The sequence below is a fragment of the Ascoidea rubescens genome (genome assembly GCF_001661345.1).
Source record: "Ascoidea rubescens DSM 1968 unplaced genomic scaffold ASCRUscaffold_1, whole genome shotgun sequence".
NCBI lineage: Eukaryota > Fungi > Ascomycota > Saccharomycetes > Ascoideales > Ascoideaceae > Ascoidea > Ascoidea rubescens.
In genome coordinates, this window is record NW_017962913.1 from 428,727 (window position 1) to 456,576 (window position 27,850).

At 33.7% G+C, this 27,850-nt stretch overlaps 15 protein-coding genes across 15 annotated transcripts; 9 read left to right on the forward strand and 6 right to left on the reverse strand.

The window, feature by feature from the left end:
- The first annotated feature begins 412 nt into the window (after positions 1 to 412).
- Positions 413 to 1,414, forward strand: ASCRUDRAFT_73284 (uncharacterized protein). Its single transcript, XM_020192219.1, has one exon. It carries the CDS (start codon positions 780 to 782, stop codon positions 1,158 to 1,160), a length of 381 nt encoding a protein of 126 aa, XP_020049726.1. The 5' UTR covers positions 413 to 779; the 3' UTR covers positions 1,161 to 1,414.
- Positions 1,415 to 1,870: 456 nt separating this feature from the next.
- On the forward strand, positions 1,871 to 3,510 carry ASCRUDRAFT_73286 (Clavaminate synthase-like protein). Its single transcript, XM_020192220.1, has one exon. The coding sequence runs from the start codon at positions 2,060 to 2,062 to the stop codon at positions 3,365 to 3,367; it is 1,308 nt and encodes a 435-aa protein (XP_020049727.1). The 5' UTR covers positions 1,871 to 2,059; the 3' UTR covers positions 3,368 to 3,510.
- A 90-nt stretch (positions 3,511 to 3,600) lies between these two features.
- Positions 3,601 to 6,689, forward strand: ASCRUDRAFT_73287 (nuclease domain-containing protein 1). Its single transcript, XM_020192221.1, has one exon. It carries the CDS (start codon positions 3,858 to 3,860, stop codon positions 6,582 to 6,584), a length of 2,727 nt encoding a protein of 908 aa, XP_020049728.1. The 5' UTR covers positions 3,601 to 3,857; the 3' UTR covers positions 6,585 to 6,689.
- Positions 6,631 to 6,909, reverse strand: ASCRUDRAFT_95279 (uncharacterized protein). The gene has a single exon (XM_020195173.1). It carries the CDS (start codon positions 6,846 to 6,848, stop codon positions 6,678 to 6,680), a length of 171 nt encoding a protein of 56 aa, XP_020049729.1. The 5' UTR covers positions 6,849 to 6,909; the 3' UTR covers positions 6,631 to 6,677.
- On the forward strand, positions 6,827 to 8,442 carry MME1 (Mme1p). The gene has a single exon (XM_020192222.1). The coding sequence runs from the start codon at positions 7,102 to 7,104 to the stop codon at positions 8,320 to 8,322; it is 1,221 nt and encodes a 406-aa protein (XP_020049730.1). The 5' UTR covers positions 6,827 to 7,101; the 3' UTR covers positions 8,323 to 8,442.
- A 294-nt stretch (positions 8,443 to 8,736) lies between these two features.
- Positions 8,737 to 9,889, reverse strand: ASCRUDRAFT_73289 (uncharacterized protein). The gene is made up of 2 exons (XM_020192223.1): positions 9,707 to 9,889; positions 8,737 to 9,596 (listed from the first exon to the last, which is right to left on the reverse strand). The coding sequence occupies exons 1-2, from the start codon at positions 9,761 to 9,763 to the stop codon at positions 8,856 to 8,858; spliced, it is 798 nt and encodes a 265-aa protein (XP_020049731.1). The 5' UTR covers positions 9,764 to 9,889; the 3' UTR covers positions 8,737 to 8,855.
- On the reverse strand, positions 9,599 to 12,992 carry ASCRUDRAFT_95367 (uncharacterized protein). The gene has a single exon (XM_020195178.1). It carries the CDS (start codon positions 12,827 to 12,829, stop codon positions 10,076 to 10,078), a length of 2,754 nt encoding a protein of 917 aa, XP_020049732.1. The 5' UTR covers positions 12,830 to 12,992; the 3' UTR covers positions 9,599 to 10,075.
- Positions 12,993 to 13,517: 525 nt separating this feature from the next.
- On the forward strand, positions 13,518 to 15,728 carry ASCRUDRAFT_95360 (uncharacterized protein). Its single transcript, XM_020195177.1, has one exon. The coding sequence runs from the start codon at positions 13,716 to 13,718 to the stop codon at positions 15,294 to 15,296; it is 1,581 nt and encodes a 526-aa protein (XP_020049733.1). The 5' UTR covers positions 13,518 to 13,715; the 3' UTR covers positions 15,297 to 15,728.
- On the forward strand, positions 15,696 to 16,859 carry ASCRUDRAFT_78534 (uncharacterized protein; the record flags this gene model as incomplete). Its single annotated transcript, XM_020194260.1, has 2 exons — positions 15,696 to 15,752; positions 15,840 to 16,859. The coding sequence occupies 2 exons, from the start codon at positions 15,696 to 15,698 to the stop codon at positions 16,857 to 16,859; spliced, it is 1,077 nt and encodes a 358-aa protein (XP_020049734.1).
- An 860-nt stretch (positions 16,860 to 17,719) lies between these two features.
- On the forward strand, positions 17,720 to 19,243 carry ASCRUDRAFT_31039 (vitamin H transporter 1; the record flags this gene model as incomplete). The annotated part of the gene is made up of 1 exon (XM_020190240.1): positions 17,720 to 19,243. The coding sequence occupies one exon, from the start codon at positions 17,720 to 17,722 to the stop codon at positions 19,241 to 19,243; it is 1,524 nt and encodes a 507-aa protein (XP_020049735.1).
- Positions 19,244 to 19,521: 278 nt separating this feature from the next.
- Positions 19,522 to 20,884, reverse strand: ASCRUDRAFT_40706 (NAD(P)/FAD-dependent oxidoreductase). Its single transcript, XM_020191023.1, has one exon. The coding sequence runs from the start codon at positions 20,847 to 20,849 to the stop codon at positions 19,602 to 19,604; it is 1,248 nt and encodes a 415-aa protein (XP_020049736.1). The 5' UTR covers positions 20,850 to 20,884; the 3' UTR covers positions 19,522 to 19,601.
- Positions 20,885 to 21,082: 198 nt separating this feature from the next.
- On the forward strand, positions 21,083 to 22,906 carry GPI10 (putative glycosylphosphatidylinositol-alpha 1,2 mannosyltransferase; the record flags this gene model as incomplete). The annotated part of the gene is made up of 3 exons (XM_020194261.1): positions 21,083 to 21,214; positions 21,254 to 21,767; positions 21,810 to 22,906. The coding sequence occupies 3 exons, from the start codon at positions 21,083 to 21,085 to the stop codon at positions 22,904 to 22,906; spliced, it is 1,743 nt and encodes a 580-aa protein (XP_020049737.1).
- A 238-nt stretch (positions 22,907 to 23,144) lies between these two features.
- MSS2 (Mss2p) lies at positions 23,145 to 24,116 on the reverse strand (the record flags this gene model as incomplete). The annotated part of the gene is made up of 1 exon (XM_020189942.1): positions 23,145 to 24,116. A coding segment is annotated over one exon (972 nt), but the record flags the coding sequence as incomplete, so codon positions are not given.
- A 211-nt stretch (positions 24,117 to 24,327) lies between these two features.
- On the reverse strand, positions 24,328 to 25,632 carry KIN28 (TFIIH complex serine/threonine-protein kinase subunit KIN28). The gene has a single exon (XM_020192224.1). The coding sequence runs from the start codon at positions 25,542 to 25,544 to the stop codon at positions 24,582 to 24,584; it is 963 nt and encodes a 320-aa protein (XP_020049739.1). The 5' UTR covers positions 25,545 to 25,632; the 3' UTR covers positions 24,328 to 24,581.
- A 1,568-nt stretch (positions 25,633 to 27,200) lies between these two features.
- On the forward strand, positions 27,201 to 27,497 carry ASCRUDRAFT_18288 (KilA-N domain-containing protein; the record flags this gene model as incomplete). The annotated part of the gene is made up of 1 exon (XM_020189532.1): positions 27,201 to 27,497. A coding segment is annotated over one exon (297 nt), but the record flags the coding sequence as incomplete, so codon positions are not given.
- Between the last annotated feature and the right edge of the window lie 353 nt (positions 27,498 to 27,850).

Consider the following 27,850-nt stretch of genomic DNA (forward strand, 5'->3'; position numbering starts at 1 on the left):
TTGATTTCAACTTTTTGGCGCATTTATTTTATTATTTTATTTATTATTTATTATTTATTATTTATTATTTATTATTTATTATTAATTTTTATTTTTTCTTTCTTTTTAATTGTATTAACATCTGTATGGTTAGTTATAAAATGTAATTATTATGAAACTCAATCTGTACTGAACTTATAAAAACAATTTATCATGAGACAAGTTGAATTAGTGTAGTTATGAGATTATATAATTATCTGTTTATCTTGTTTTATGCTTAATTTTTTTAGAGGTGTTTTTATTTTTAAATAATTTTTTATCATGATATGATAATAAGATGATATGATTTTGTTATTTAACTTGTGATAAAGCGATAAGTTGATGAGTAAAGAATTTGCAAGAAAAAGAATTGTGAAGTGGTCTCATAATAAAATTATTATTTAGTATGATCTTATATAGATATATATTAAGTGTATATAATTCAGTAGACTTGTTTATATATAGATGACAACTTTTCGTCATCTTTTTTCTTTGTTTTTTTATTTACACAAGTAGTACAATTTATGTTTATTATGAATATGTTAAGTTTTTTAATCAACTTGGCCAATTTTCAAATTCTATTATTGATTTCACTTATTTTATCATGTATTGGTGGCTTGAGTAATAGATATAAAAGCCGACAATTAAAATATTATAAAAAAAATTTATTGAAACAGCTTCATCAAAATAGAAATAATGAATTGCAGAAAAGACGTAAAGAAATGTTATATTACAAGTGCTGTGATTCATCTTATTTTGAAATGGATGATCTGGAGCGATTAGATGAATTTGAAAACCCAAATCATATAGATCCATTAGATAGAAATGGAGCAAAAGATACAGAAAGTACAGAAAGTACAAAAACTAAAGAAAATACTGGTAAAATAGATAGAATAGATAGTTTGGATAAAAGAAACCCATTCAAAAACGATACAGATTTGAAACAACATAACCATAAAATATTTTTGATTGATAAAACCCAAGAAAAGAAATTGGAAAGTAGGTTTTCAAAAGAAAACGTCTTGCTAGTATATATTTCAGTTTTCGATAGGATTGAACCAGTAGCGCAAAGACTTAAACCTTTGCTTCCAGCGATTTCGTTTCTAATGGCAGCATCGTTTTTAATACAACTTGAAGAGTAACTTTGTGCTAGCTCTTGTTACGTTTACCTTTCCCAACAAAATGTAAGTGAAACGCCTCCAATGTGTGTAATTGTGAAACTCATATTTTTAAAGCCGTGTAAATGTGAGCACGTCACATGCTCCTGTTTGCTTTTCAACGTTTTTTTTTTATTCTCACTTTGCAGTGGAACCAAAAGAGAAAACGGTAAGGGAAAGGCAATGAACGGGAGTTTCTAGTTCGTGCGTCTGGATGAGTAGCTGAAGAGAGGTTTTGCTGGTAGGAGGTGAATGACACTAGAGCTGAAACAGCGCAAACCATCCAGTTCCTGGTGTAGAGAAGAGCAAGCAAAGGGTGCATGTAGAGCTGTGGAAGAGCTTTTGAGGACCAGAGTGGTGGGTTTTCCACGACTGCATGAGCAGCATGCAGGAGCGGCTTTTCCGCAGCAAACGCTCTGACCAAGACCAATGAGTGGAGCGTGTGAAGGAGGGACCCTGTTTGCGGGCGCTAGACTGCAGCCTGTGCGTCTCGAGGAAACTCTGGCACCTGCACGCCATGATAACCTGCACGCACGTGTTATTTCTGATGGGTGTGCCTCTATTGTGTCTGTCCACAGTGCTGCCTGTTGCCATTGGCTGGAGACTAGAGCCCACATCCAACTTGGTCAACATCTGCGATTTTTGCTCTCTGTTCTGGTGTTATCGTCTTGATGCGAGATTTAATTCTAGAAAGACTGGCGAAGTGGTGCGTTTTTTTCTTTTTTGTCCAGCTTATACACTCCCATCTTGGGGGTCAGATATAATCTGCTTTGATCCTATATAAATTGTCTGCTTTGCACTCACCATGAGGGTTGTGGGTTTTTCAGATTATTGCCAGTTGCTTCAATCCACAACACTGCTGCTACTCTTCCTTGCTTTGAAAAATGACAGTTTCTGAAACAATTAACAGCTACTCTGACGTCCCCGTTGATGTCGACGCTGGTGTCTTAAGACAAAAATTCATTCCTGATATCGATGTGGAAAAAGTCGATGCCAAATACAATGTGCGTCCTTTTCCAAATGCTGGAAAGACAAAGGAAAATTTGAAAATATTAACCTTGGATTCCTTGGACTTTAGCAAATATCAAGATGGTCCTGAGGGTTTGCAATCAAGATTAGAATTAGCTGCTAAGTTGGAGAAGGCTATCACCACCATCGGCTTCTTCAACATAATCAATTTTGGTTTCTCGGATGCTGAGTATGATCGTCTTGCTTCTATTTCACAGGCCATTTTGGAACTACCTCAAGAAGACAAATTGAAATATAGATCTGGCGCTTTAAGATCCGATGAGGAAGACCGTTCTAGATCTTTGGGTGCTGAAAGAGGTTTCGGTTTCAAACCAAAGGGTTACTGGAATATTAATGCAAAGGTTAGAGATAACATTGAATTTTACAATATCAAAGATGTGGTTCACGACAGCCAGTTATTTGATGAAAAAAAGAACTATCCAGAAATTGCTAAGGCTCATTTGCCCGAAATTGGAAACTATTATCGTTTCTTGCATTTCAATGTTTTGAGAAAACTTTGCACTCTTTGTGATATCATCTTAAAATTGCCCGAAGGAACCCTATGGGAAACTCATTTCAAAGTCTATAAAGATGATCTTGTAAATTCTGGTGGCGGATGGGCAAGACTAATGATTTACCATGGCTTAAAACCCGATGAATACAAACTAACTAATAACACCCAACTAAGAGGCCATTCTGATAGTCCAGGTTTTACTTTCATCAAAGGTTTTGCTGAAATCTTTGGTTTGCAAATTAGAGATTACTACAGCGGTGAATGGATCTACGTTCAACCAATCAAGGAAGCCCTATGTGTTAACGTCGGTGATGCAATGGAATTCATCACTGGTGGCTACTTCAAATCCTCAATCCACAGAGTTGTTGCTCCACCTGATGATCAAAAAGGCTTCAAAAGAATGATGGCTATTTATTTCTGCGATCCTGCTTTTTCTTCCGTTTTAGATCCAGAGCATTTGCAATCTCCTAAACTAAACGAATTGAACATTACAAAACCAGATGAGTGGGAAAGAATAACTCACGATGTTTGGTCAAATGAAAAAGGAAGATTGTTTGGTCAAAAGAAAGTTAACAGCGTCCAAGGTGATGAGCCAAGAGCTGTTAAAATGTTTGGTAGATTAGCAGAAAGATGGCATCAAGTCGATCTTCAACAACAAATCAAAATCTAATTTAAATTCAAACCAACCTCCACACATGCTGTTTTTTACATTTGATATACATATATATATTCTTTACTTCTAAATATTCTTTTCCTCTATATTCATTCTTACTTTTTTTTTTATTCACTCTATGACCCGCTTAATAAAATGTTTCATGTCCTTTACTTTCTCAAAAAACTGCCTTAAAATTGCCTTAAAATTGCCTTAAATCTTTGCACACACTACAAAATCACCAATTTTCTCATATCCCCTTCTTTATTTCCTTATATCCCCTTCTTTTCCAGCCCTTTTCTAAACCGAGTCACATGAATTTTCAACTTTGATCTGTTCATTTGGAAATTGTTAAATGAAAGGTGGTCAATTTTCCCCTTCTTGAATTTGTATTGTCTTAAGAACCAATACATCGCTAGCATTCACTTCAATCTATTTATCTTTTCATTTAGTTTCTTTTGCTTTTTTTTTTCTCCCTTAAATCTTCTTATATTTACTTCAATTGACCATGTCTCAAAACAATAACAAAGTCTTCTCTGCTAAAGTCAAAAACGTTCTCTCTGGTGATACTTTAATCCTCGTCCCAACAAATCATAAAGGCACATCTCCACCTCCTGAACGTCAACTATCTTTAGCTTACTTGCAAGCTCCAAGATTAAACCTAAACGAGGTGTACTCTTTTGAATCCAGAGAACTCTTAAGAAATCTATTATTAGGTAAAGTTGTCCAATTTAAAGTTTTATACACTTTGCCTGCTTTAAATAATTCAAAAAGAGAATTCGGTGATGTTAAAACACCAATTTTCAACAGTTTAATTGAATACGTCCTAGCTAAAGGTACTGCTAAGGTCAGAGAAAACGCTGAATCTCACAATGAAGACTATTATTATGACTTGAAAGACTTGGAAGATAAAGCTAAAAAGGACAAGATTGGTTTATGGGTCCACACAACTCCTTTACAATTAGAAAATGAATTGTTATACAATGAAATCGAACAATCCAAAAAAACTCCTTATGATGCAATTGTTGAAAGAGTTATTTCTGGTGATCGTCTTTTAGTTAGAATCTTGCTAAGCAAGAAAAACCACGCTGTTTTACCTGTATTAATCGGTGGTGTTAGATCTCCAAGAACTGCTTCCTTAGAAGATGAAAAGGCTGAACCTTACGGCAATGAAGCCAAATTATTTGTTGAACAAAGATTAATATCAAGAATGGTTAAATTGTCTGTTATTGGTTCCTCCTCAAATGGTGTTCCAATTGCCAAAATTATTCACCCTGCTGGAGACATTGCTGAAAAAATTCTCGAAGCTGGTTTAGCTGAAATAGTTGATTGGCAATCAACAATGATTGGCTCTTCCAGAATGTCAATTTTAAGAACTTGTGAAAGATCTGCAAAAGTCAGCAATAAAGGTTTATGGAAAAATACAAACACTAGATCAATTGCTCTCAGTGACTCCAAAAATCTTATTAAACCGGGCAAGAAATTAAATGCTACTGTCACTAGAATTATTTCCGCTGACACTCTTTCTATTAGAATTAATAATGATTCCGAAGATAAAGAATACACTGTTCAATTGTCTTCATTAAGAGGTCCAAAACAATCCGATGCAAACCAAACCAATTTCATACCATTTGCTAAAGAATTTGTTAGAAAATTGACCATTGGCAAAAAAATCACCGTTCAAATTGATGGAATTAGACCAAAAAACGAACAATTTCCAGAAAGACCTTTAGTTTCAGTTACTTTGCCAAATGGTGAAGATTTATCAAAAGCAATTGTTACAAACGGTTGGGCTCAAGTTATTAGACACAGAAGAGGCGATGATGATAGATCACCAAATTGGGATGAATTAATTGAAATTGAAGCTGAAGTTATAAAAGCTAAAAAGGGTATGCATGGAAAGCTTCCTCGTGTCGAAAGAATTGTTGACGCGTCAGAAAATGCTGGTAGAGCTAAAACATATCTACAAACATTACAAAATAGAACCAAGATCTCAGCAGTTGTCGATTATGTTTCATCACCAAATAGGTTTAGATTGATTTTACCCAAAGAAGGTTACAAGTTAGTATTGGTATTAGGTGGATTAACCAACACTCTAACTGGGAGTAAAGACTCCGAATTGAATAAAGCTGCACTTGACTTTGTTAACAAAAAATCATTGCAAAGAGATGTTCATATTGAAATTTATAATGTTGATAGAATTGGATCTTTTATTGGTAACTTGTTTTTGCCAGGACAAAATCTACCATTACAAATTAATTTATTGAAACAGGGTTTTTACAAAATTCATGAAAATTCAGTCAATCAAATCAAATTTGCAGATCAAATGTGGGAAGCTCAAGAATCAGCTCAAGAACAAAAAATAGGAATTTGGAAAAATTACGTGCCAGAAGATGGCGAACAAGAATATTCGAAGAACAGTTTAGTTAAAGACATAACTGATAAGACTGAAAATTTAAAACTTGTAAATAAATATCATGACATTGAGGTAACAGATGTATCAGATGAGGGACTAATATCATTTCAGTTTTTGAATGCCGAAACCGATAAACTTATACCATTTATGAAAGAATTCCACGAGTTCCATAATAACCAACCAATCAAAGCTGTTAAGGTAACTGTTCCAGGGGCTATTCCAGCATATCCATCACTTTTACCTAGATTACCAAGAAAGGGAGATTATGTATCTGCTGAATTTTCAAGCAATGGAAAATTCTATCGTGCCAAAGTTCTTTCGTACGATAAAACAACCCGTAAATGCAAAGTTCAACACATTGATTTTGGTAACACAGACCAAGTCCCAACATCATCAATACGTGAATTGCCTCCTCAATTTTCACTAGCAAAATTGGGTGCACAAGGACATGTCGGTTTGTTGTCTTTGATCAAATTGCCACCATCCAAACCAACGGACTATCTTACAGATGCTATTTACTTTCTCGAAGACTTGATAGCTGGAAAGAAGTTGATTGCATGCGAGAACAAAAGCAATCCAACTCCAGGTGTCGAGATGTCAATCACTTTGTACGATCCAGAAAAGATTGAAAAGGACGTTACCTACTCCATAAATCGAGAACTCGTTGAAAATGGATGGGCCATTGTCAACAAAAAACTCAAGGGTTTTGAAGTTGCAATGAAAGACGAATGGAAAACCTTGATCAAATTGGAACAACAAGCCAAGTTGGACAGAAAGGGCTGCTGGGAATTTGGTGACATCGAAGGAGACGAAGAATGAGCAGCACCTGCTGCTTCTGCTGCTCCTTCTGGGTTGTTTTCTTTGCATGTTTTCTGGTTTACATAGCTTCTCTTTCTCATTTCATAACTCACACTAAATATACGCATTAAAAGCTCTTTCTCCTCCACAAAACCACCACCGATCTGGGGAACTGCAGCGATTCCGTTTCAAACAGGGGTCTGTCGCAGTGAAACCGGATCTCTGTGCACCCAGTGCGGCAGGACGTTCCGCGCAGAGAGGTCTGTTCAGCGTTACCCAATTCATCAAAATTTTCAGCGAGTTATATTCCAAACAATTTTCCAAGAAGTGTTTGAAAGTGTTAGCAGGAACTGCTGGTTAATGAGTTGGAAGAGTTATTCAAGAGCTGTTATTTTATGACATCTGGTTTTGTTTTCTGCTGTAATTCTGTGATTTTCTCTAAAGATATTAACATTGGGTCTTTTTTTAAACTTTTTATCGTCGTTTCGCTTCAGCCAACTACTACACAGTATTCTTAAACAAATATTTACCATTTTGAATGAATCGAGAAAATTTAGTTATAGACTTATCACCACAGATATCGGCCAACCACTTTGATTCGAATTCGCATTCCAGAAATGTCACACATCAAAATCACAAAGATAGTACCAACAATGATATAGAAAACTCTTCTCCGATATGGATGTGCGTGGTAGCTGGTGCATTTGGTGGTTTAACTGGTGATACCTCGATGCATTCGCTAGATACAGTCAAGACTCGTCAACAGGGAGCACCCAACATTTTGAAATACAGAAATATGTTCACTGCCTACAAAACAATATTTCTAGAAGAAGGTGTTTCAAGAGGTTTGTATTCTGGTTATTCTGCTGCCTTTCTCGGTTCGCTTCCTTCAAGCGCTATCTTTTTTGGCACTTATGAATTAACAAAAAGATATCTTGTAAATGATTTGAATACAAATCCTACTATTGCTCATTTATCCGGAGGCTTTATAGCCGATCTTGCCACCAGTTTTATCTATGTTCCATCAGAAGTCATTAAAACACGATTGCAATTACAAGGCCAATTCAACAATAAGTTTTTCTATAGCGGTTACAATTACAATGGAATTACTGATGCAATCAAATCAATTTATCACAAAGAAGGTTGGAAAACTTTTTTCCATGGATTTAAAGCTACATTGTGTCGCGATCTACCATTCAGTGCTTTTCAATTTGCATTTTATGAAAAATTCAGAGAATTCTCGTTTGATTACTTAAATTCAAAATCAAAGAAAGAAAATCAGAAAATTAAAAACGATAATACTGACTTGGAAGTGAAAAAACTACCTATAGCCTTTGAATTCTTGACTGGTGCTGCTGCAGGTGGTTTGGCTGGTGTTTTAACCACTCCATTAGATGTCTTTAAAACTCGTTTGCAAACTCAAAATCCAAATTTATTAAATCACATTCCTTCACATCCAGTTATTTCTAAAACATTGCCAATTAACTCATCAACAAATTCTGCTTCCAATGTAAATTTATCAAAGAAAATACTAGAAAAAAATATTCATACAATACCTCCATCAACTCCTCCAAAAAATCAAACTGTGATATTAAATACATCTTCAATTCTAAAAGGTTTATATATTGTTTATAAAACCGAGGGTGTAATAGGGCTTTTTGCAGGAGTTGGTCCAAGATTTGTGTGGACCAGTGTACAGAGTTCCATTATGTTATTCTTATATCAATTAACCTTAAGTAAATTAAACAGTCTTATATGATATGATGCTTATATCGACTAGGTATCTTTTGTTAACATATTCTTCTCCGTCGTTCCATTTGTTTTTTTTCTATTTTTTTGGTATTTTATTTTTTTAGTATTGTTTTTATTCTTAATCCTCTTAAATTTTTGTTATGGTTTTCAATTATTATTTTTTTCATATTTTTATTTTCTGTTGATTCATGAGGGAATTAATTTTTAATTTTTTATCAATTCTTTTGTTTTAGTTCATTCTGTATATATACACATAATTATTTCAGAACTTTATAAAGTACTGCATTGGATTATTATATTTTTCATTATATCTTATATCTTATATCTTATATCTTATATCTTATATCTTATTTTTTTTTTATCTTTATGATTAAGAATTAATAGAAAAATAAAAAAAAGATAATAAACATAAATATTTTGACTTTATTATAATATACTATATAATATTATTAAACGAAAATGTAAAACCAGATAAAATAAAATAAAATGAAATAAAATGAAACAAATATGAAATTAAAAATTTCTTTTAATAATACACGATTAAACAGCTGGAAATCGAGTGTTTGTTGAAGTTTCATTCATATAACTGTCAAGTTCAGCATCTAAACCACTAGTGTCTTTTGTAACTTGATTGAGGTTATCGTTCCCATTTAATGCATCTGGATTAGGTTCTGTTTGATTCCTTTCACCATTCATATAATTTGATAACTCGTCATCTAAATCTTCCAATGTTTTCCTATTTTCTGCTGGTCTTCTTTTATTCTCATTAAATCTACCTCTTGGACCACGAGGACGACCACGAGAACGAAATGAAGCTGGTTGTCGTGGTACTGGAGAACTTAAACGATCTTTTAATGGAACACCATTTTGAACACTTATAATTTGACCAGCAGCTTTTTTGCCATCGTATTTTTCAATCGCCAAATTATTAAAGGATGGATCAGTGAAACAAACATAAGCGACACCAGTTGAACCACCACTGGTATTATATTGAATTCTTGTGAACTTTACTGGGGCAATTCTTTCAAAAAGCTCAGTCAAATCTTTTTGAGTCAAATCATAATGCAAATTTTTCACTTTAAGATAAGGAGTTCTTTCACTTAATGACTCCAATTCTGATGGTCTTATTTCTTCAATTGGTGATGCAGAAACTCTTGGTCGAGATCGTGGTCTTGATCTTGATCTTGGTCTAGGCCTTGGTGATCTCGAATTAAACCCTCTAGGATTTTTGCTCACACCTCTTCTGTTATGAGAAGAGCCTTTATTTCTTCTTCTATCTTGCTATGATAATTGAAAAAATTGGTTATTATTTGGTTTGATGATTTTGATGACGCCAGAGCTGGAAAAAAACTGTTTTATTTGTTGTGGAAAGTGTGATGAATCGAACATACATGTTTCTCGCCAATTATTTCATCCAAAGTCTTTTCTAATATGGAACTGTTTGACATTTTAAGATGAGTGCTGATAAATGCAAAAACATTGGTACTCCAAGTGATTTCAACTGCTCGGTTCGTTGTGCAATTTCCAAAGGGTGTTGAGAAGCAACTACAAAAAGGTCACCCTGCGGCTGTTAAAGTGCGCAGCAAAAGCGGAGCTAAGTTGCGACACTTAAAGTAGCGTTTGTTTGATAAATTATATTCCATTGAAAACAGAAAGGAAAACATAAGTCTAGATAAAACAATAAATGACTGAATAACTAAATATATATAAAAATATAAAAAAAAATAAGAAAAATAATTTGACTATCGCAGTCCTAAAGATCAATTGCCACTGGGTCTCTTTTCATCTAGTTTTCTAGTGTTGCTAAATTCTGGATTGGCCAATTCTTCGTATGGTGGAGGAGCAAACTCAGGATGTTCTGGCTCTTCATCTAACTGGTGGTTTCCTTGTGGTTGAATAGCTGGGGCCACTGACAGTGGTTGAGCTATATTTGATTTCTTTTCTGTTTGGTCTTGAATAGAAGAATAACCAGCTTTTTCATTAGGATAATAATTGGCCTTTTCATTGGGATATTCTGGTTTCTTAGGCTCGGCTGATTTATTAGAAGTGGGTACACCAAAAGCTCCTGGGAAAGCTCCTGGAACAGAGCCCAAGGTAGGACTAGAAGAAGTTTGTGGAATTGGTGTAGAAGCAGGGGAAACAGGGGTAAGGGCTGGAGCTGTCGTTGGTGATGGAATTGGAGAGGGAACTTCAGCAGAGACCTGTGGTTGCGCAACTGCAGTTGATTTTTCTGGTGATGTGATTTTAGCGGGAATAGGTGGTGTGTCAACAGATTGAGTGGGTGGAGGTGGAGCCGGTTTCTTGTGATAATAGTTTATGGGAATTGAGGTTGAAACAGCAGGAACAGATTGAGGAGCTGAAACGGGTTGTGGAGCAGGAACAGATTCTTTATTCAAGCTAGTAACTGGATTAGAATCAGAATTAGAATTAGAATTAGAATAAGATGCAGGGTTTGGAGTGGCTGTTTCTGGAATGGGTTCTGATGCAGGAACCGGTTTGGGGACATCGGTTGTGACTGTTGGCTCATAAGGAGTAGTTTTTGTTGGTACTTGTTGTTGTTTAGAAACAGGAGCTGGGATAGCAGCCGAAACAGAGGCTGAGGTAGAAGGCAAGGTTGGGGCATCGGCTTTGGCAGCAGTTGGGACAGCCTCTTTTTGTTGAGGAGATAAAGATGAAGAAGATGTTGCTGTTGGTGGTGGAGATGTTACTACTGGGGTAGTTGAAGTTTGTTGAGAAGTAGGTGGTATTGATGGTGGTGGGGTGGAATGAGAACTTGAGTTGTCAAAAGAATCAGGTCTTGGTGGTAATTTTGGTGGTTGTTGAGAAGTTTTTGAAGGTTGTTGAGATTCAGTCGAGGAAGAGCCGTAGTAGGCATCATTGGAACCCTTTTTAAATTTGTGTCTTACAAAATCACCAAATTCAGAATAAGCCTGGGAGAATTTGACTTCTTCATTTGGTCTAATTGAAGGATCAGTTTGAGAGATACTGAGGAATGAATTGATATCTTTTCTAGTTCTTGGATTGTAAACGTTTTGGATGACAGGAATGTTTTGGACCAATAAATCCAATGAAAGAATAGTGGATTTATTTTCTGGGGTGAAATCAGCAAAGACTTGAAGATCGTGGTACTTTGTGATATTGCTCGTTTTCAAAGTTTCATAAAGAGAACCAGGGATCAATTTTGATTTGTAGGTATCCTCGGGAATAGTTAATTGATAAGCATAGGTATCAGGGGTTGAAGAATTGATTTGTTGAGCTTGAGATAGATCTAAAAGAATTGGATCGTTGAGTTGAATTAAAGTTGTTGCTTCTAAATATTCAGCTTTTATAGATTCAGCTCTAATATCAGTTTTTGAATTTAAATTGAGTTTCAAGCTTTTTAGATAGATTTTATCAGAACCAGCGGACTGTTTTAAATCCTGTGGACTCTTTTTAGAAGTGATAACAAATACACCTGGAAAGGATTCGTCGACGACCAAGTAGGGGAGATTCTTTGGGAATTTGAGCTCAAAAGTAAAGGGAATTTCATATTGAGGTGTTGATGAGACTTCTAAGGATGAAGCAGACTCGATTGGAGAAGATGGGGACTTGATGTCAATGATTCCATCTTTTGCAACAGAAAATGGGTTTGTAGCTGTATTGACACCATCGATTACCAAAGAGCTTGATGGAATGAAGATAAATTTCTCATCAACTCTGCCATTGGCTTTAAAGTGACTTGCTCTAGCAACAGTGACCTTGACAAAATATTCAATGGAAATATCGGTTGTTTGGGTGTTTTCTAGCTCAGCATCAGAAGTGTTTCTTGTTTCAATAAGAGTAGGGGGAAGAGCAAGACTGTCGGTGTTCTCAGGGATTCTGAATTGAAAAGGATATTCGTACTTACCTTGCTTGATGGTTGATACACTCTTTGAGGTTTTTGTTGACTGCTTTTTGGAAGAGCCTTTGGAGCCCAAGCCAAAAAAGCCCCTGGAGGCAGGAGGATAGACTTCCAAGGTCTCGTACAAAAACCTGTAGTCCTCAGTGTCTTCGGTCTTGATATTCTTTTGCTTCTTCCTGTCGTAATTGACGTTTTTGATGTGGGTGGTGGAGACACCTTGCAATTTAACACTGATGTTGCTGACCTCTATGTCCTTGTGGACCTGCAAGAGAACAGAACCAGAGACAATGTCAGTGTTGGTGAAGATGCCATCGGTTTCGGTTGGCTTGTGGAGAGCAACAGATAAGTCGTAAGAATAGCCCATTGCGAAGTGTTGGAGAAGGAATTGTGTCTGTAGAAGAGCTAGGTACAGAGATTGCAAGAGAAAGAGAGAGGAGGAAAGAAGCAATGAGGGAGGTTTTATAGTCTTGCTCTTTGCTTGTCCAAGCCCCTGACTGCGATCAGCCTGGTTGGGGGTAAATGTGCTTTGGTTTGCTGTGTGTTTGAAATGGGCCTGGAATGAGCTGGGCCTGGACTGCTGCTGCTTCTGCTTCTGCCTCTGCTTCTTCAGAGCATTGGCCTGTTTCTGGGGCATTTCGTGCTGCTCCAGAGTCTGGACCTATTCCAGCTCCCAAGCTCTTTCAGATCTACTCAAGCTTGCGCAACAAGCTTTAGGGCGATGTGCAGCTGTTATTTTACTACAGTCGAGTGCCCCCAACACAGCAAAAGCAGCAGCAGCAGCAGAACCACCCAGACTGGCGTTGGAGATGGTCACCAGAAACACTGCTTGTTCTCGTCCTCAGTACAACTGTTTCAGCAGAGTCAGAGTAGCCACCACCCTCCCCCAGATTCGCCAACAAAACAGTCTGGAGAGCTTCCCAATTTCAAGTGTGACATGCTCAACAAACTGCTCTGTTTCATCAAGTTGTGGGCATTTCATTTGACTGTTTTCCTACAGCAGATCTCAGATCAGTTTTCATTGATCTAGACAAACCTAAGAGAGCATTGGTGATCTGTAAAAGTGTAGTCTTGGTCCACATTTCGCACAGAATGGTATCACTCAAACTGGCTCTATTTGATCTCATCCCCCAAACTCAAATCAAAATTGACATTTTCTTGGATTCTTCAATAGGGAGCTGTCAACTAACTATTTATAAGATATAAAATATAAGATATAAGCAACACCAAGTTTACTACGTGTTTACTGTCATCTTTACGGCTGTGCTGAATTAAAGCTTATCAGTCTTTCTTTGTATTTCAATCATTTATTTCATCGTTATAAAAGCATGTTCATAATTCCACCAACATTGCAATAACTGTAAATATATCTTATATTCTACTATATTAGACAGACCATATCTTTCTTCCATACACCTTTCTCTTTGAATCTTGATTATTCTTGATTATTTTCCCTCATTCCTCGGGTTTATTCAACTTAAAATCATCATCGCAGATAACCATAGACCAAACAAGATTTCAAAATGTTTGGTTCCAAAGATTTGACAATCACTCTCGATAAGATCTCAAATTCTGATGGTGCTCATTATACAAATTATGATCTTATAACTGGCGAACTCTCCTTCAAAACTTTCAAACAAATCTCTGTTAAATCCATTATAGTCTCCTTGAAAGGAAACTCATACACTTCAGTAACTGAAAGAACATACGATCAAGAAAAAAACCAATACACTTCCAGAATTATATCTGAAAAACACAACTTCTTAATCATAAACCAACAAGTTTTCCCTCCTCCTGAAATATTAGCTGTTTCAACTTCCAAAAAACACTCCATTATGCCAGGAAACCATGTTTTTGCTTTCCAAATTCAAATTCCCCTAAACTCAAACAATCCATTCTGTGGTGAAAAACGTCGTAAAACTGAAGAAAGACAACACCAAATGCAATCTTATATGGAAGATAACCTTTGTAACGCAAATTCTAATCCTTTCACTTACAACCATTATTCCGATGGCTTCAATGTCTCATGGGGCAATTCTGTAGATCATTACCATGATTTTTTATTGCCCAGCAGTTTCCATGATAGTCTCTCCTGTTCTGATGGTCCAGTCACTGCATATGTTGAATATCACATAAAAGGCATTGTCAAAAAGGCAAGATTCTTCTCTATCAACGCAAGAGCAAAAGAACCCTTTGACTTCTTAGCTTTACCAGACGTTTCCTTGATAGATCAATATCAAACAACCTCACATGAAATCATTAGAAACTCTCAATTTAATCTAAAAAGAGAAATACTTCCCTTTGAAGAGTTCCAGCAAGAAAAATCTCTGGAAATACTTATTCAAAATGAAAAGGAAAAGGAAAAGGAAAAGGAAAAGGAAAAGGAAAAGGAAAAGGAAAAGGGGAAAAAAAATAAATTTTCAAGCATCTTTCGTGATATCTTTCTGCCTTTCAATTCTATTCGAAAGAACTACTTCTACATCCCTCTTGCTTTACAAGCAAAATGTAAAGTTCCCACATTGCTTAACAGAGGCCAAAAATTCCCAATTACTTTATCTGTAACTTCTAATCTAGATCCAGATACTTTTATTAAAAATGGCTTTGGAAATATTTACATCAAAAAGTTAAACATTCAATTACTATGTCATACATATATAAGAGCAGAGCTCAAAACAGTCTCTCCAATTAGCTATATTACTATATTTGATGCTTCAAATCATATGAAAATAGATCTAACAAAATTAGAAAGACCATTTGGAAAAAACTATTATGAATATATGATTCCTGGAGAATATTACGATTTTACTGTTCCCAAATATCTAGTAGCTTCTCTTCAATCTTGTAATGTTGTAAAAAAATATGAAATTTTAATTACTGCTACTTTTTTCAATTACTTGAGAGGCGAAGAAGAAGTAGAATCAGTCTCAGATTCTTCAGAAGCTAAAGTCAGCATTGACGTTCAAGTTATTAACGATGTTGTTCCTGGAATAGTTTTAAATCAAAAATGTAATGGAAATCATCAACAGCAACCTCAAGATCTTCAAGTTGATAATACTCTTCCATCATACAATCAATCAATTGAGAGTTCTTCAGCTGCAATTTAATCCCTATTTGTAAAATTCGTTTATCTGCTGTTGCTTTTTTTTGTTTTTATTTTAATAATTGTTTCATTATTCTGTTTCTTATTGTAATACACAAATCAAAATCCTTAATTTAATCAAGCATAAAAGCTTAAAACCGCTTAGTGAACTGAAAATTAGCCAAAAGTTTACTCATTCAACTCAACAACTTATTTGTTTATGATTTTAAAAATCTGTTAATACTGAAGCAGAAAACAAAGGCTGATTGGTCAACACAAAAAACGTCAACGGTTTTTCCGAACTATTGTTATTTATCCGTGTGAGGTATAAAAGCTGGCTGCAAATTAAACTAGCAATTACTTTGCTGCTTCGATTTTTACTCTCTAACACTTCTGGAATATAGACATAATTGGCGAAATCAGAATGTTCTCTTCAGATAAAAAACCAAAGGTATTGAACGTTGGAATTATTGGAACCGGTGTAAGTGAAATTAATACCAAGTATAAGCCTAAGTGGTAAATATAAATCAGCAACAAGTTCAGCAAAAACTAACAAAAAAAACAACAGATTTTTGCCACAGAAACTCATTTGCCAACAGTCAAATCAATACCAACATTAAAAGTGGTTGCTTGTTTCAATCGTACAAAGAAAAAAGCTGAGGAGTTTGCTAAGAAAGCTAATATTGATCCCAAAAATGTTCACAACTCTATTGACGAGCTTTTTGCAAATCCAGAGGTTGATATTATTGATGCTTTATTACCAGTTGAATGCAATCTATCCATTGTCGAAAAAGCAATCCAGTATAATAAACCATTATGTTTTGAAAAGCCAATTGCAAATAATTTAGAAAGTGCTGAAAAAATTGTTGAGTTGTGTAAAAATTCTAAAATGCCAATTTTAGTTTTAGAAAATTTTATTTACCATAAAGCTGTTGAAATAGTTAAGAAAAATTTAAAAAAGATTGGTGATCTTATTGCATTTACCTACAATTCAACTGGCCCATTCAATGAAGATAATAAATACTTGAATACATCATGGAGGCAACATCCAAATCATATTGGTGGGTTTTTAAGTGATGGTGGTGTTCATCAACTAGCTTATCTTACTGAAATCCTAGGACAAATTGAATCAATATCCGCACATACAAAACAAGTTAGAAAAGAATCAGGCACTGATGATATTTTGTTTTCTTCTCTCAAATTGAAAAATAATGATGTTATTGGCACATTTACTTATGGTTCAGCGTTTGGCGCTACATCAAAATCAACTTATTTAAAAGTCTATGGAACTAAAGGTACATTATTTTTCGATTTCTCGCCTAAAAATGAACTCCCAATAATCAAATTGAAATTAGGAGAATATGTTAAAGATTACAAAAAAGAAGAAATCATCGAGATTAATAATAAAGAAGATCGCTCCGGGGTCAAAAGTGAGTTTTTGAATTTTTATGAAAGTGTTATAAATAATGATAAATCATTGCTTAAAAGTACCCCGGAAAAGACTTTCCATCATTTGGCAGTAATTGATGCTGCTTTGAAAAGCAGTGCTGCTGATGGTGCTTCAGTTAAAGTCGAATGTCTTGCTTGAAGTACGGAAATATATAATCTTGAATTTTCATATTTTATTTTTTTTTTCATTTTCTAAAATACCCTTTTAGTATATTTTGCATACTGTTTGCAAATCTTCATTATGTGGTTATCAACTGAATAGTACCTGTATTTGTATGATGTAGATTTTATGGCAAAAGACAGCTGCAGATCCAGTAACTGAACCAATGAAAAGCCAATATAACTAAAACAAAAACAAAACACAGCAATTCACCCCAACAAATGCCAGCCGTTTATCGCATCTGACCTAAAAACCATGACAAATATTATTATCATGTTAAAGAATACTGAATATTATTTAAGTATTTGATTAAATAGTTCGCCGTAGTAGGATCAAAACTGTCACCTCTTTCTTAGTCAGGCTGATTTGAGACTTTTTTTTTCGTTGGCAGCAAGACTCATTTATTTCCCCAAACAGCAAGTCTCTGAATCATCTTCCAGATTTGGACATGACTCGATATGATTACCCAAAGCGGTGCGCAATGATTGGCCAACACTCTTTTTCAGTCGTTTGTTGGTGCTCCAATTTTTATTTCTTTTCAAGCTCTTTTATGAATTTTTCTCTCAAAGCTCTTGGTTGTGGTTATATTATCTTGCAGGTCTGGACTTGGCTCGGTTTTAACTCGAGTTTAAAGTTAGCAGCACTCAGAAATTAGCCTTAGTATTTTTCACCTAAATTCATATTCATATTGAAAGTTTTTTCATCTCAACATCAACATAATATAAATACAATGGAGAGTTCCTTTTTTTCCAGAATAATATAAGTCTTTTTTTCTATTGTACCCTTTTTTGTTTGCTGATCTCTTTCAAGAACTTGATATTATCAATCATCTCTTACAAATGTCGTCGCAACCTCTTGGAGCCACAAGGTCTTCTGATTCAATCAAACAGAAAAACTCCAAGGATCAAGAAAATGATAAAAACTTTCTATATGATGAAGAAGCCAATACCTCAATACAAACACCTGAAGATTCAAAAATTTTAGACAAAATTTACAGAAAATTAGACATCAGAATCATTCCTGCGTTATGGTGTCTTTACTTCTTGACTTCTTTTGGTTCTTCTGCTTATGGTAACTCATTAACAATGAATGCTGAAGCTGGCCATTCAACAAAATTGGCATTAAATTTATCAGCTCAAGACACATCCACAGCATCCGCTCTATATTATGTTGCTTATATTATCTTTGATGTCCCAATGAATTTAGCCATGACAAAATTGCCTCCTCAAGCTTGGTTGGCTCGTATTGTTATATCCCTTGGTTTAGTTTATGCGTGTTTTGCAGCTATAGAAAATTCTGGTGGTTTAATTGCTTGTAGGTTCTTAACTGGTATCTGTAACGCAGGTACATGGCCAGGTTTAACCTATTATGTTTCCTTATGGTATCCAGCTAAAAGAACAACAAGAAGAATTGGTTTCTATTTCACCGCTGCTCAGATTTCTGCTTCCGCTGCTGGTCTAGTTGCAGCAGGCTTCCAAAAAATGGATATGATGAGGGGTTTATATGGTTGGCAATGGATGTTTTTGGTCTATGGATGTTTAACTGTATTTGTTGGCATTACTTTGATCTGGTGGTTACCTGATAGACCAGTTGAATTAAAAAAAAATGAAAAAAAATCTATTTTTAAACATTTTTTGCCTAAAAACAAAAAGCCTTTAACTCTTGAACAAAGAGTTCTTCATTTAAAGGACATGCAAGAAAGATATAGCAAACCACTTGAGTGGGGTCTTAAAGATATTGTTACCATTATTTGCGATGTTGAAATTTGGCCTTTGATTATCATGTATTTCGGTGTTGTTGGTACTGGTTTTGGTCTTGCTGTTTTCGGTACAACTATCATTAAAGCTACCAATCCCTCCCTCTCTTCTATTAATGTTTCTCTATTATATGCTCCAATTTGGTTATTTGATCTCTCTGCCATTTTATTAATTACACCATTATCTGATAAATTCAAAAATTATAGACCATTTATCTTTTCTTGCTCTACTTCTGTTATCATGTGTGGTTTATTTGTCATGACTTATTCTCCAGATAAATGGAGTAAATACGGTGGTTTACTTATTTGTGGTTTTGGTCTTGGTCCAACTGTTCCAACTTGTATGTCAATGGCTGCTGATATTTTTGGTAGAAAATATGGTGATGTTGGTACTGCTGTTAGTGCTGCTTTAGTTTCTGGTTTAGGTAATTTGGGTTCTGTTGTCGGTACTTATGCTTTATACTCAGGTTGGCCAGAAGATATTCCAAGATTATTTCAATACAGTAATATGATTTTAGTTTTGATTTGTGGATGCAGTATTATTGCTGCTGCCGTATCTGCAGGCTTGACCAGATATTTAGAAAATAAAAAAAAAAGTTCAAGCTAAAATCATAATATTTTTATCTTTTTATCTTTTTATTTTTTTTATTTTCTTATTCTCTTGTTTTTTTGGTGTTTTTAAAATTCAAATTTAAATTCAAATTCTTTTAATATCTTTTTATGAATTCTTGGCTTAATAAAAAATTTAATTTAATGACAATTTTAAATCGTTTTAATGTATAAAATACAATAAACATAAAAATGCATATAAACATAAGTATTCAACGTAATCTTTAAAATGAATCGTAAACTTTTAAAAATATATTTATTTTTTTTTTTTTTTTTGCCGCTTTTAATCAACACGACAAATATTGTATTAAATTCCTATAAGAAATATTATTTTTTTTTTCATTATAAATAATAAACTATTTATGATATAAATCATAAACATACTCAGCAATACCCATTGAAGAAGTTAGTCCGGGACTTTCAATGCCTAATAAATTAACAAAACCCGGAAAATCATCCTCTTTTTTTATAACAAAGTCCTGAAATTTCCCCTTTGTATTTGGATCATTAGGATCATTTAATTTTGGTCTTATTCCACTGTAGGCCGCGGTTAAATCCTCAATCATTATATTAGGGAAATATTTTATAATTTCATTAAATGCGGTTTCAATGTTTTTATCATTTACATTATAATTAGTTGGGTTCTCAATCCATTCAATATCTGGACCAAATTTTATTTTTCCTCCCAAGTCAATTGTCAAATGAGTACCTAAAGATGACAAACCTGCATTTGGTACTGGATAAACCAATCTTGAAACCTTTGGAAAATTTCTATTGAATGAAAAATAATTTCCCTTAGCATAATAGGCCTTTAAATGCCTTGACTCAGGTAGTAATAAATTAGATATTTCGACTGCATTCAAACCAGCAGAATTTATCAAATTTTCTGAAGAAATTTGAGTGATTTGAGATGAACTTGAATCCGAATATTCAGTTGAGTCAACAGTGATTTTATATTCATTGCCTTCAAATGACAAACCAATCACTTTTCCATGTACTGCTAAATCTCCACTATTGTTCTCAAATTTTCCAAGAAGATAATTCATCAATGAATCAGCATTTATAATACCGGTAGAAGGGGAGTTTAAAACCGATCTGTTGGCGTTAATAGATGGTTCCATCATTTTTGTTTGCCATAATGGGACAAACTGGGTTTCAACATTCAACTCTTTTGCTTTAAGATGCAAATTTTCTAAATATGAATCTTCCTTATCAGTTTGAGCAACAATCCATTTCCCACATTTATCCATTTCAACGCCATTCTTCAATGCCTCAGAATAAATCAAATCTTTACCACGAATACATAATTTTGACTTCAATGAATCAATTGGATAATATATTCCAGAGTGGATCACCTCAGAATTTCTCGATGAGGTCTCCTGTCCAATTTTTGAGTTCTTTTCAACAACCAAAACAGAGTTGGAAGGGTTTTCAGATAACTTGGAAGCAACTGCTAGACCAACTGCTCCACCACCAACCACGACATGAGAATAATCTGCCTGCAAAGTAGCAGTGGTTGAAAAGAAGCTCTGGAAAACCGAAAAAAGAGAAGCCGACTTGGAAGTTAGAGTTTTTAAGATCCTTGATCTTCTATAAGCTAACATCAGTCTGGGAAATTGTGCACAGCCAAAAGCAAAGCATCACTTTTCTTATACTCTTTCATGTTGAGATATCAGGTCCAATTCATTGGTGAATCTGCTGATCTTGGGCTGGGGCGGATTCGAGTTTCCGCTGTTTTTTTCCGCTGTTCTTTCCATGGATTTTTCTTCATGAAACAGAATTTGATGATAACGGGTTTGAGATCAGCAACTCAACTTCACAAACAACAGCTGAAGAAATGTCACAGAAAACCGACCCAGTGCTAAAACAGAGGAGTCTGGTGGTTAAGAATGACTCAATTAGTCCATTGGATGCTTCCGAGAAAAAAGTCCCACAAGACCAGTCTAAACCAGAGGTCAAAAAAGCCAAAGTAACAAGCGAAGAAGCAAAATATCAAAAAGAACAGCAGGAAATTATAAATAACTCATTACCACCTCCAATTGTACTACAATACCTCATAACTTTAAGAATAATCAATGCTTTTACCATAAACACTTTTTTCCAGCCTGACGAATACTTTCAATCATTAGAACCTGCTCACTTTTTTGTCTATGGATACGGTGAGTTGACATGGGAATGGTTGACTGAGCTTAGAAACTTCAATTATCCATTTATTTATTCATTATTGTATCAGCTATCAGAGTTTTTTGATTTGGGCTATACTGGTGTCTATATACTACCAAAACTATTCAATGGCATCATTGCAGGAATAAGTGACTATTGTTTATATTATTTAGCCAGAAACTTGAACCTCTTTCCAAACAGCGCAGCCAAAAATGAGGTTTTTGCAAGATATGTTTTAGCTGCCTCTGTATTGTCTTCTTTTAATTGGTTCTTGATTACAAGGAGTTTTTCAAATAGCTTTGAAATGATTTTGACAACAGTTGCTTTAAGTTATTGGCCATTTTCAACTCGTTTGAATAGTTTGGATCCTAAAAATGAAAAAAGCACTTTAAAACTAATAGTGAAATCGTTGAGTATTGCGTCGGTTGCTTGTATAATTAGACCAACAAATGCTATAATTTGGTTAATAATTGGTATAGATTTTTTGGTTTCAAAAAAGAATTCAAAGAATTTTAAAATTAATGTCATAATATACTCATTAATCATTGGTGTGGTGATAAATTTAATTAATTTATTAATTGATTACTATTATTATGGAAAATTGACTTTTCCTTTGAAAAACTTTATCAAATTTAATTTAATCAATTCATATTCAGATTTTTATGGCATAAATTCCATTAGTTTTCATTTTTTACAAAGTTTACCGTTTATTTTGACAACTTATCTTCCTTTTTTTATATTTTCTGTTTTCAAATTTCCAGCTGAAAAAAGAAAATTATTTAATATTATCATTATTTCAAATTTGGGGTTTTTCTCACTAATTACACATAAAGAATTCAGGTTTATTTATCAATTGATGCCTTTTTTAATTATCTATTCGTCATATGGTATCTATCAATTTTCCAATATTCCTAATACGAATAATGGAATTTTAGTTAAAATGTTTAAAAAATATTTTTTTCATTTAATTGTTATAATAAATCTCGCAATCAGTTTATTTTTAACACAAATTCATGAAAGAGGAGTCATTGATTTGGTGGTAAGTCTTAGAGACGACCCAGATGTTGAATCTATTGGACTTTTAACGCCATGTCATTCAACACCTTTACAATCACTTTTACATAATAAAGATTTATCAAAAAAGAACCACATTTGGTATTTGACATGTGAGCCACCTTCATTAAATAATGAGTCTGGAGATAAAATTGATATTAAAGATTATAAAGATGAATCAGATATATTTTATGAAAATCCATTTGCCTTTTTAACCCAAAATCTTCCACCTGTTTTTAATAAAAATCTAAGAACTCCAGGAAAATATTTTAAATATGAGTGGCCAACACATTTAATTTTTTTTGAAAGTTTAGAAAAGGAAATGAAAGAATATTTAAAAGATAGTAAGTATGAAGAATGCGATAGATTTTTCAATACATGGTTTCATTGGGATAGTAGAAGGCAAGGTGATATAATAGTTTACTGTAAATGGCCATGGGATTGAAAATAGAAGAAATGAATGAATGAAAGAAAGAAAAAAAAAAGGAGGGGGAAATAATAATATTTATAAATTGAAAGAATATAAATTTATATTATACATATATACATTAAAAGTCTTATTAATTTAAATGGAATATTAATTCATTTGAATTAATATCAATTTTTGATAAAGAGTTAGATCTTGATTTTAAAAAATTTTTAAATAATTCTTTGTTATTGAATTTATTCAAAATATTCAGTTTCAAAGAGTCATAAGTTGATCTTGCTTCAGTGTAATCATTTAATAGAATATAACAATCAAATTTTCCAATTAAATAATTAATATCACTATCATTTAAGTCATAGCCTAATTTAAACCATTCTAGAGCTTTAATTGGGTTGTTGAAGTAATTTAATTCTAAAAAACCCAAATCTTTAAAAGATTCTTTAAAGGCTGATTGAGCAGAAATTTCTAGATGATATCTTGATAATTTTGGATTGGTCCTTGAATAAATCTGAGCTAGATAATAATGGGATTGAATCGAATTTGAGTTTGATGAATTGTAGGTATTTAAAGTTAATATCGACTGAGTGAAATATTGTTTAGCTAGTGAGAGATTTGGTTTTTGGAAATTTAGGATACCTAATTGCTTGTATGTTTCAGCAAGAGTATTGGTGATTGATGTATTAGCAAAGATTAAGTTAATTTTATTCAAGTTTTTATTTGGGTTTGATTTTGAGATGATATCTAAATAAGACAAGTAATAATGTTCAGCGTTTAAGTAATTTTTAAAATTAAAGGCCAAATCACCCAAGTTTTTAATTGTTAAAGGATGGTCAATGTTGTGTAGGGATTTGATTAAAGATTTGGCAGAATTTTTATCGTCAATATTTGAATTTTTATCTAGTAAAGTTTCAAAAGCGAGAATAGATATAGCGTTATTATCGTGTAATTCAGCAGCTGCTTCGAGCAATTCATTTTCCAAGTTGACCAAGTTTTTTATGATTAAATTGGACAGAATTCTGTAATTTTCTAGGATTCTTTTCATTATCATTAAATCCGAGCCATCGATATATTCTGGGATTTTTATAGGCGATTCATTTTGATTTTGATTTGAGATTGAGTTGTAGAATAGTTGATAAACGGGGATAATTTTTCTATAAGTGTGTCTACTATCTAAATCGAATAGTTGCCTTTTAATAAATTTTTTTTTTGGTAGTATTTGAGATAATTGTATATAATCGTCTTTTTTATTATTATTATTATTATTATTATTATTATTATTATTATTATTATTATTATTATTATTATTATTATTATTAGAAACAGAAGAAGAGTTTGATGTGGATATAAAAGATTTTAATTTTGACAATAAAGAAAGATTTCTTGATTGAATTATTGTGTTATTCAAAAACAATGATTTATTAAAGCTATTGAAGTTATTAGTAATACTGTATTTAATTAAATTATTTGGTAACATTTTTAAACCAAAAAATGAAGATGGATGAAGATGGATGAAGAATAGTATGAAGATGAAGAAGGAATTTTATTGGTCATTTTGAAAGATGAAAGATGAAAATAAACACGTGATCTAATTTAAATCTTATTATGATTATGATGATTATTATAGCTAATATATAATTTAAATTGATGTAATTAAGTTAATACTTATAAAGAGTTGTTGTTTTTCTTGATTTTTTTATTGTTTTTCCTGATTTTTTATTGATTTTGGTAGATTCCTTGGGGGAGTTGGATGAGGTATTTCAAGAAAGTAAGGAGATAGTAGGCACTGATCAGAATTGAATCTTGCAGAGGGATCTAGCTCAGTCATTTTGATGAGCAAAGTTAAAGCGTTTTCAGTTGCAGCTAAGAATCTTCTTCGTAACTCGTCTCTCGAAGGCTTTGGATAGATATTCAAATTTTTGTAAAGGGGCAAGGAAGAGACGTTAGGCCAATTGATCTCAGTTGGAGTTCCCAAAGCCTTGAAGGTGATATCGAGTTGGTCTAGGTCGTTTAAACCAGGCAAGTAGGGGGTTCTTAGCATTAGTTCAGCGAAGATAATGCCAATTGACCAGATATCGATCTTGTCGGTGTAATGGCAGGAGCCAAATAGCAATTCAGGAGCTCTGTACCATCTTGTAACGACGTTTGAAGTGAAGAGTTCGTTTGGATTAGCGCCAAAGGATCTCGCAAGACCAAAATCAGCGATTTTGAGAATGCCCAGGGGTGAGATTAACAAGTTGTTTGGTTTTAAATCTCTGTGGATGATGAAGTTTCGATGGCAGTGGTGGATGCCTCTGAGGGTCATGAGTAGCCATGATTTGATATCGGAGGGAGAGAAGATTAGATTTTTGTCCTTGATGAGCATTTCCAAGTCGTTGGGAAGGAACTCGAGAACGAGGTTTAGGTTTTCAAACTCGTAGTAGACATCGATGAGGTTGATGATGTTGACATGGTGCAACTCCTGTAAGTACTTCATCTCTCTGATGGCACTCATATCCAAGCCATCTTTGAACATGATGGTTTTGATCTCCTTGATGGCAACTCTTCTGTGGGAGGGCGAGTGCTGGCCGACATAGACCACAGCGTAGGTACCCTCGCCCACCCTGGTGTCCTTGATGTAGCTGGAAATAGTGTCTTTGCTGGAGGTTGTGTCGAGCATGGCGTGGCAGCAGAAGCACCAGAAGCACCAGAAGCACCACCAATATCAGCACGGTACCCCGTCGGCCTCGCGCCCCGCCGTGGCTCGAAGCGGCGCGAGCTCGAAGTGGGAAGGTTCCCTCTTTGGAGCTACTTTGTTTTGTTGCAGCTTCCTCTCCCTCCTCTGCTTCTGCTGCGTTTGCTGTCTGCCTGTTTTGCTGTTTCTGCCGTCTCTGCCGCTTCCTTTTGCCGAGCTCCTGCTTCCCTTTGTCATCCTCCCACAGCCTTCCAACCCCATCCTTGCCTTGCTGCTTATTCAGAAGGGGGATCATATTACTGCCATAACAATTCTGCTCTTGTCTCACTGCTGCTGAACAGATTCAATTGATTACTGCTTCTGCCTCTAATTTATCTTCCCGATTCAACATCCTCGTCCTTATCTTCATTCTCTTCTACTGCCTCTTCTTCTCCAGCTTTAACTTGACCAGTAATCTGAAAATTCAAATTCAAAATTCAAAAAAGATCTACACTTTTTAGTTCACTTTTTTTTCCCATTTTTTATTTCACAATCTCCAACTCTTTTCACTATTTAATTCTCAGTTCTTCATCAATCTCCATCAATCAATCTATCAACTCTATCCAATAATATCTAATTCTCACTATCTTCCAGACATCATCGCAAAGCTAAATCACATAAACATATAAACATAAACATATAAACATATAAACATACAAACTATAAGTTCCAGCTTACAAGTTCCATCACCATAAAATAAATTACTCATCAGTTATAGATAACTTACCATCCATAACTTACTATCTTTTTTATTTTTTTCTATTCCATCACACTTTCCATTCTTGTTTTTGGTCTTGTTTCTCTAACTTTCTCCATATTTTTTATTTTCTATTTTTTTTACCTTTTCTGTCTCTGTTTTTCCATTTTCTCTCAATCTCCAATTTATTTACAATAATTATAATTAATACATTTAATATAATTAATTAATCAACCATCCATCTCATTTATGTATGGACCAAAATGGATAAAGAAAATATAAACATAAATTCAATTCCAAATTCAAATTCAAATACAAATACAAGCCAAAACAAAAATAAAAATAAAAAATCCAAACCCAGATCTCAATTAAATAATTCAGCAAATCTCAATCACAATAATAATAATAATAATAATAATAATAATAATAATAATAATAATAATAATAATAATAATAATAATAATAACAATAATAATAACAATAATTCAAAACCTCAATCAAGAGCCCCTTCTTTGCAACCAATATCCCAATCTCAATCAAACTCTCATTCAAATTCCTATTCAAATTCCCATTACAAACAAGATAACAATAACGACGCCAAAGAAAAAAATAAAAGAAATGATAACCTCAAACAAATCGATACTTCAATTAACAACAACAAACTAATTCATCAAAATTATGATCAAATTAACTTAAGCGCCAATAAAAAACTATCCAATTTTGATTCAATCACTGTTAAATCAAATAACATTTCAATAGCCGCCGATGATTTTTCTAATAAAATTAACAAATCAAACAATAACAATAATAACAATAATAAAAACAACAACAATAATAACAAAAATAAAAAATCATCTAACAACAATAACGATGATGATAATACCACAATCGACAATGATGCTGAAGAAATTTATATTGCAACCTACTCTGGAATCGACGTCTATGAATCCCTAATCGATGGAATCCCTTTAATGAGAAGATGCACCGACGACTGGGTCAATGCTACCCAAATACTAAAAGTTGCCAAATTCCAAAAGGCTCAAAGAACAAGAATCTTAGAAAGAGAAATTCAAACTGGCAATCACGAAAAAATCCAAGGTGGCCATGGCAGATTCCAAGGCACTTGGGTTCCATTAACCATTGCAAAAAACCTAGCTAAAAATCACTCAATCGATAAAAATATCATAAATCTATTGAATTTTAAACTAAACCCTAAAAAACCCCCAATTAGAAAAAAACCTCAAAAAAATCATCACAATCACAACAACTACAACTCTCATTTCAATAACAACCTCTCCAATAATATCAACAATCATAATAATACTACCGACATTAATAATAATAATAATAATAATAGTAATAACAACAGCGCTTCTCCTGACATTTCTACCAATACCAATAATAATATCTCTAATTCCAATTCCAATTCCAATTCTAATTCCAATTCTAACACTAATATTACTAATAATAATAATAATAATAATAATAATAATAATAATAATAATAATAATAATAATAATAATAATAATAATAATAATAATAATAATAATAATAA

Coding starts and splice junctions, on each gene's coding strand:
- ASCRUDRAFT_73284 (XM_020192219.1), top strand. CDS start 780: ATGGATGATCTGGAGCGATTAGATGAATTTGAAAACCCAAATCATATA.
- ASCRUDRAFT_73286 (XM_020192220.1), top strand. CDS start 2,060: ATGACAGTTTCTGAAACAATTAACAGCTACTCTGACGTCCCCGTTGAT.
- ASCRUDRAFT_73287 (XM_020192221.1), top strand. CDS start 3,858: ATGTCTCAAAACAATAACAAAGTCTTCTCTGCTAAAGTCAAAAACGTT.
- ASCRUDRAFT_95279 (XM_020195173.1), bottom strand. CDS start 6,848: ATGAATTGGGTAACGCTGAACAGACCTCTCTGCGCGGAACGTCCTGCC.
- MME1 (XM_020192222.1), top strand. CDS start 7,102: ATGAATCGAGAAAATTTAGTTATAGACTTATCACCACAGATATCGGCC.
- ASCRUDRAFT_73289 (XM_020192223.1), bottom strand. CDS start 9,763: ATGTCAAACAGTTCCATATTAGAAAAGACTTTGGATGAAATAATTGGC. Junction 9,597..9,706: donor AAATAATTGGCGAGAAACAT/GTATGTTCGATT, acceptor CAATTATCATAG/CAAGATAGAAGAAGAAATAA.
- ASCRUDRAFT_95367 (XM_020195178.1), bottom strand. CDS start 12,829: ATGCCCCAGAAACAGGCCAATGCTCTGAAGAAGCAGAGGCAGAAGCAG.
- ASCRUDRAFT_95360 (XM_020195177.1), top strand. CDS start 13,716: ATGTTTGGTTCCAAAGATTTGACAATCACTCTCGATAAGATCTCAAAT.
- ASCRUDRAFT_40706 (XM_020191023.1), bottom strand. CDS start 20,849: ATGTTAGCTTATAGAAGATCAAGGATCTTAAAAACTCTAACTTCCAAG.
- KIN28 (XM_020192224.1), bottom strand. CDS start 25,544: ATGCTCGACACAACCTCCAGCAAAGACACTATTTCCAGCTACATCAAG.